Here is a 6,159-nt window from a genome sequence, read left to right as displayed (position 1 = left end):
TTAGACTCGCATGTATGCCACAGACTTTTTTTTTTTTTTTTTTTTGAGATGGAGTCTAGCTCTGTCACCCAGGCTGGAGTGCAGTGGCACGATCTCAGCTCACTGCAAGCTCCATCTCCCGGGTTCATGCCATTCTCCTGCCTCAGCTTCCGGAGTAGCTGGGACTACAGGCGCCCGCCACCATGCCCAGCTAATTTTTTGTATTTTTAGTAGAGACAGGGTTTCACCTTGTTAGCCAGGATGGTTAAGACATTGATTAACATATTGGGGAAAAGGTTTTTGGGTCATCCCTGCCTATAAAGCCCAAATGTCTCTCACCAGCAACTGGATGTGTTTTGACTTGACATTAACTAACAGCCTCATGATGTTTGATTACCCTTCTTCTCTCATAACTTCTCCTTTGAGAAAATAAGATAAAATACTCTCAAAACAATCTCTTGTAAATTCTCATTAGTTCTAAACACAATAGAAACATTAAGAAAAAGAAGAAAAGTAATTCTCCCCTAGGTATCCTTAGCTGACATAGAAAAAATACTGAATATAGATTTAGAAAAGTGTTCTTATCAAAAGTCTTAGTTGTGATCCATAAAGACACTCTCGCTTTCTCCTTCTCCATGTACATATGTGTGTGTATGTATGCATGTGTGTGTGTGTATATATATGAGGGTGTGCATATATACATGTGCATGTGTGTGCATATGGATGTCTGTGTGTGCACACATGTGTTTTTGTGTGTATGAATGTCTAGATGCCAAATGTTTATGTTACGATGTTCAATAAGAAAGGCAGAACTAAATCTACATTACAGGAACATAACTTATGTAAGTATATGGGCTAGGGCTGGAATAAAAAAAAGACACACACACACAATACAAAGACATGATAATAATAGGCAACTGCCTTACCTGGCCCCATTCCTTCATCTGCATATTATTTTCTAATGTTCTTTTAATATCACAGTGATGGATTGCTTAGTTACTGCTATGCTTTTGTGTATAGCTCTATTAGTCCTTAATATTGCTTTATGCAATGCAATTATGCTTTCTTCTCCCTAACTAGACTGCAAGCTAAAGATCAAGAGAAAGTTTATATTTATATGCTCCTTGGATTAAAGAATGTTCACATGAATAGGTGGACGGGTGGATGGATGAATGGATGGATGGGTGGATGGATGGATAAGTGGATGGATGGATGGATGGATGAGGACTATCCTAGCTCTCTAGGAGGCCTCATAGTAGAGGTGGCCTTGTTTCCTTTCATGGTTGAGCAAGGTGTTTGGAATCCAGAGCCATTATCTCAAGAAAAGGAGTTATGGGGAATGAGAAGATAAATTTGGCCTACTGTCTCCACGCTAAAGTAGCAGGAGAAAGCCTTCCTCTCCTCTCCACATAAACATCTTCTGCCTTCTCTCCTTTTAAGTATCAATCTAAAGCTTTCAGTCCCCAATGCCAAAGGCCTCTAGGGAGGAGTGAAGCCTACCACAATGAAAACAAAATTTTCATATAGAAGACGGAGCCTCTGATGGATGTATATAATTCAGTCTTCCCTCTCTGGGCAGAAGCAAAATACTGCTAATGGAAATGCTTAGGAGCTCAATGAAGACTGGATTATTTGGGAAGTGAAAGTGCTTTTGTGTCCCTCTTCCTAAAGAAAGGCAAGAATTCCACCAAATCTTTTATATAATTTGGTGTCAAAAGCTTCAATAAACCAAAAAGTAGTTTATTTCCCATACGGGTCTCAAAAGTATCTCAGCAAAGGCAGCTCAGAGACCCAGCAAGAAAGAAACTATTTCTGGTCTTACTGATTTTCGCTCCTTCAATCATGGGAAGTTCAACAGGAAAGGTCTCAAACACAGTATTTCATTCAAATTGCTCTGCCAGATTCAGGAGCAACCACACAAAAGATATCTGGATGTGAGGAGTTGCAAGAGATGAAGAAAGAAGTACTATAAATGCATTAGTGGTTCAGCAAATCTATTAAAAGATCCACTCAATAAAACAACATGGAATCCTATTCATTATGTAGAAGGGAAGACTATCGTAGCAGGAATGGATGGGTTTGTCTTTGTCTACTGGAACTTTTTTTAAATTAAAGTCTTCATAAATGACTGAGAAATTCTTCTTAAAATTCAAGCCTTGACTGCAGGAGTTTTTGCTGGGTGAGTAGGAAAGAAATTAGGCAATACACTGGGAAGAGGGCATTATGCATTTGGGAGCTGTCCCTCTCACAGTAACTCAGGGTTCAGAACCAGGCTTTTCAATAACTGCAGAGGGCCTGGCTGCTTGAAATAGTCTCGGCCCTGTTGGATTTCAGGGGCTGCTCATGCCTTAGAGCTTTTTTTCCTGAACACATTCTCAAGATGCTGTCAGATATGGGCTCCTATCTCCTTGCAAGCTGATTAACTGATAAGGAAAATCAGCACCAAAGGTTAGAGAGCAGGCACCTTGCACAGGAAAGACAGGCTTCATCCTCTCCACTTTCCCCTCCTGCAGAATGAAACTGGGTTCACTGCAAATTCTCAGGTTAATGGGCTGTAAATATCTAGCAGCTAGGGCAGTTGCACAGGGCTGAGAGCCAGAGGCCAGCCCTGGCACCCCATGAAATGAGTTCACCATCTTCAGCTCCTCCAAGCCTACATTTGCTGGAGGCACAGGCTGGGAGCTAACACCGGGATTGGAAGAGGAGGCCAGCTAGAAGGCTCCCCCTAGTGGGAGACTGGATCAATGCCCCGGAAACACACCTCTTAAACGGGATATTGACTGCGTCTCAAAGAAGGGTTCCCAAAGACTTTCACGTGACTCCACAAACATCTTGAAAGAAAACACTCACCTCACAATATCTCTGGGACTTTGGCTTTTTCCTGAGTAAATCTGGGGAGTGGAAGAGTGAAGCCTTCTTTACCTTTCAACCAGAAAATTGTTTGCTCTCCTTTGCCCTGTGGAAAATTTACAAATTTAAAACAAAACAACGTTAATCATCTAAACCTTTTTGAAACTTACATCACTGAGTAATTCTTTTTTACATGTCCCAACTGATAAACAGCATACAAGTGCCTGGCAATGGTCAATGCAAGAAAATTACTATAAAGCAAAAGGATGTAATATTCCCTGGAGGTCCTGGCTATAGATTTCTTCTGTACCACCAAGAATATACTCTACCTCAGAGAAGGGCAGATTATCACCTATGGGCCAAATCCAGCCCACTGCCTGTGTTTGCAAATAAAGTTTTATTGGAACATGGCCATGCCTGTTGATTGACATATTGTCTATTGCTGCTTTTGAGCTACAACAGCAGTTAAGTAGTTGCAACAAAGACTCTATGGCCCCTGAAGCCTGAAATATTTACTGTCTGGCCCTGTATAGAAAAGGTTTTCCAGGCCAGACACAGTAGCTGATGCGAGCTAATCCCGGCACTTTGGGAGGCCGAAGTGGGTGGATCGCTTGAGGTCAGGAGTTCGAGACCAGCCTGACCGACATGGTGAAACTCAGTCTCTACTAAAAATCAAAAAAAAAAAAAAAAAAAAAAAGCCAGGTGTGGTGGCACATGCCTGTAATCCCAGCGACTTGGGAGGCTGAGGCAGGAGAATCCCTTGAACCCAGGAGGCAGAGGTCATAATGAACTAAGATCACACAACTGCACTCCAGCCTGGGTGACACAGTGAGACTCCATCTCAAAAAAAAGAAAGAAAGAAAGAAAAAGTTTTCCAACTCCTGCTCTTCATTTAAGTGATTTTATTATATGCATGTGTGATTGCTTAGAATGGAAAGTCACAGAAGAAAGGAGGATATGTGTATTTGCATGGTTCTAACGAGCGCACAGTGCAAAACCCTGTCTATAAAGTGTGTGATCAGTGTTGCCTGAAGTGGATAATGCTCTTATCCTCCAGAAGGAACACAGTAGGCAAAAAGCAAATGCATCTTCTAAAACTATCCCCTAGTTAAAGCTAGGGGCCTGGAGGGATAACAATATTGTATTTACAAAGCGTCATCGGTGATACCCACGCGAACTGCTGCTCTCCATTCTGGATGCCATGTTCACAGTGTCTCCAAATAGACAGTATCTGGGCATGGTAATTCCCACCACACCAGCCACCACAGGACCTGAAGAGTGGAGAACCAAAGACCGTAACTGCTCTGCTTTGCCCGAGGCTGGACTCTATGATGCGCATCAAATCAACAAATGTAGCGATGCGCCCTCTTGGGGCAAAGTTTGGCAATAGGTTTTAGGGTTTACAGAAAGGAAACCGACAGAACCCACAAACTCCTGCTGGAAAGCGACGTCATCACAGTCATTAAATGACCGTGTCACTCATGAACTAGAGCTGTGAACAATGCCAACAGCAGCACAAACATGGAAGCAATTCATTCTGAGGCTTGGGTTTTGTTTTTGTTGAGCCCTGGAAGACAGGTAGTAGCATAATTGGCTACAAAATTTGATGGAACAGATACAGAGTGAAAACACGGGATACTTTGTGCAAAGATGATTAAGAATTTCCAGACGGTAACAGAAGAGCACGAAACGAAGCATGGACCACTTCTGCACAGATCACATGCCCATGAGTTGGCAAACACAGACCACATCAAAGGGCATTTGATGTTGAGGCACGGAGGAAAAGTAGCCCTATATAACCCGTCCCGGGGTTTGGTCTCTTCCTTTTTTTTCCTCTCTCCTTTTTCTTTTCTTTTCTTTTTTTTGACAGAGTTTCGCTTTGTTGCCCAGGCTGGAGTGCAGTGGCACAATGTCAGCTCACTGCAACCTCCGCCTCCCAGGTTCAAGCAACTCTTGTGCCTCAGCCTCCTGAGTAGCTGAGATTACAGGTGCCTGCCACCATACCTGGCTGGTTTTCTGTATTTTAGTACAGACAGGGTTTCACCATGTTGCTAAGGTTGGTCTCAAACTCCTGAGCTCAGGCAATCCATCCATCTCGGCCTTCCAATTTGCTAGGACTACAGGTGTGAGCCACCGCGCCCAGTCCTTATTTTTGGTTGAATACATTGAAGCCACTCTGTGTCCTTGTTGTTACCAAGCAACCTGGCTAAATAGAAACACACATGCAGAGACAATTCAATCTTTTATTTCCCCTAAAGAGGTTACCGTTCAATGTCTGGGTTCCTAAAAGCCTTGGATGTAGGAATGGAACCCAGAACGACCTGCCGCCATCCCTGCACCACCAGGCCATCAGTGTTGTCTACCTGTGTGGAAGCCAATCCGAAGCTGGAGCTCCACCAGGCCATCCGTGTTGTCTACCTGTGTGGAAGCCAATCCGAAGCTGGAGCTCCTCCTGGAGCAAGTGCCCAGTCTGGAAGCAAATGAATGGTGCTACTGAGAAGTGCAGGGACATGGTGGCAATCTCAGCCACATGCTGGCTTCCATTGCGGATAGGGAGTCTGCTAGCCACCACGTATGCATCTCCAGTGGTCTCAACCTGAAAACAAAGCGACAGATTGGCCTTTGTTTCCCAAGAGGGAGGCCAAGGGTCGGGGTGGGTCAGAGATGAAGGCCCCTCATTTGTCCCCAGCCTCGAGGCCCTGTTTCTGGATGTGTCACACTCCCTGACCTCCGCCCCATGCAAGTTCCAGCATTTCTTCAGTTCCTGCCCTTGTAATGGCTCTTCCACAACACCCACCTCACCTTCCTTCCCCCAGCGTCCCTCCCCACAGTCACTGTTTCCTCCTCTGAAATCCAATAGCAGCAGTGACTATATTTCCCCAGCCCAGATTCAGAACCAGTGAGACAGGGAGCAGTGTGCTCCTGGAGTCAACTTGGAACGGTGAGGTGGATTGGTCAAGCAGAGACCAGCTCCCCCAACCTGAAATGTCCACGCCCCACACAAGGGCTCTTGGACACATTTATATATGGGTACGCATTACACATTATACAAAATGTATTCATATATATATAGTATGTATCTGCCTGTCTGTGCTCTTCCCCCTCTATCCTCCTAATAAAAGCAGCTTTCAGATCTGTCATTCACAATAGAGAAATAAATGACAAGTAGTTACAGCCCTTTCCAGACACATTTGCATTTTAGCAGAATCCAAAGATGATGTGGTGAAGGTTGAATTGCAGGCATCAGCCAGACGGTAAGAACACCTCTGTTCTGGTGACCCCGAAATGATGCGAAGTCAACCAGTCAACAAGCCTCACATGCTTCTGGGT

General features: G+C 44.2%; 1 protein-coding gene across 1 annotated transcript in view; it reads right to left on the bottom strand.

Annotated features, from left to right (window-relative positions):
• Positions 1 to 3,984: 3,984 nt before the first annotated feature.
• Positions 3,985 to 6,159, bottom strand: part of LOC117064584 (guanylate cyclase 2G-like) — a 46,283-nt gene continuing 44,108 nt past the window's right edge. Inside the window, 2 exon segments of the mRNA XM_033178631.1 lie at positions 3,985 to 4,100; positions 5,248 to 5,425. Coding sequence (XP_033034522.1) covers positions 3,985 to 4,100; positions 5,248 to 5,425 — 294 coding nt within the window.

The sequence above is a fragment of the Trachypithecus francoisi genome, unplaced genomic scaffold (genome assembly GCF_009764315.1).
Source record: "Trachypithecus francoisi isolate TF-2019V2 unplaced genomic scaffold, Tfra_2.0 Contig01579, whole genome shotgun sequence".
In the NCBI taxonomy this organism is placed as follows: domain Eukaryota; kingdom Metazoa; phylum Chordata; class Mammalia; order Primates; family Cercopithecidae; genus Trachypithecus; species Trachypithecus francoisi.
Note: the sequence above shows the minus strand (reverse complement) of the source record. Positions and strands in the feature narration are given on the sequence as shown.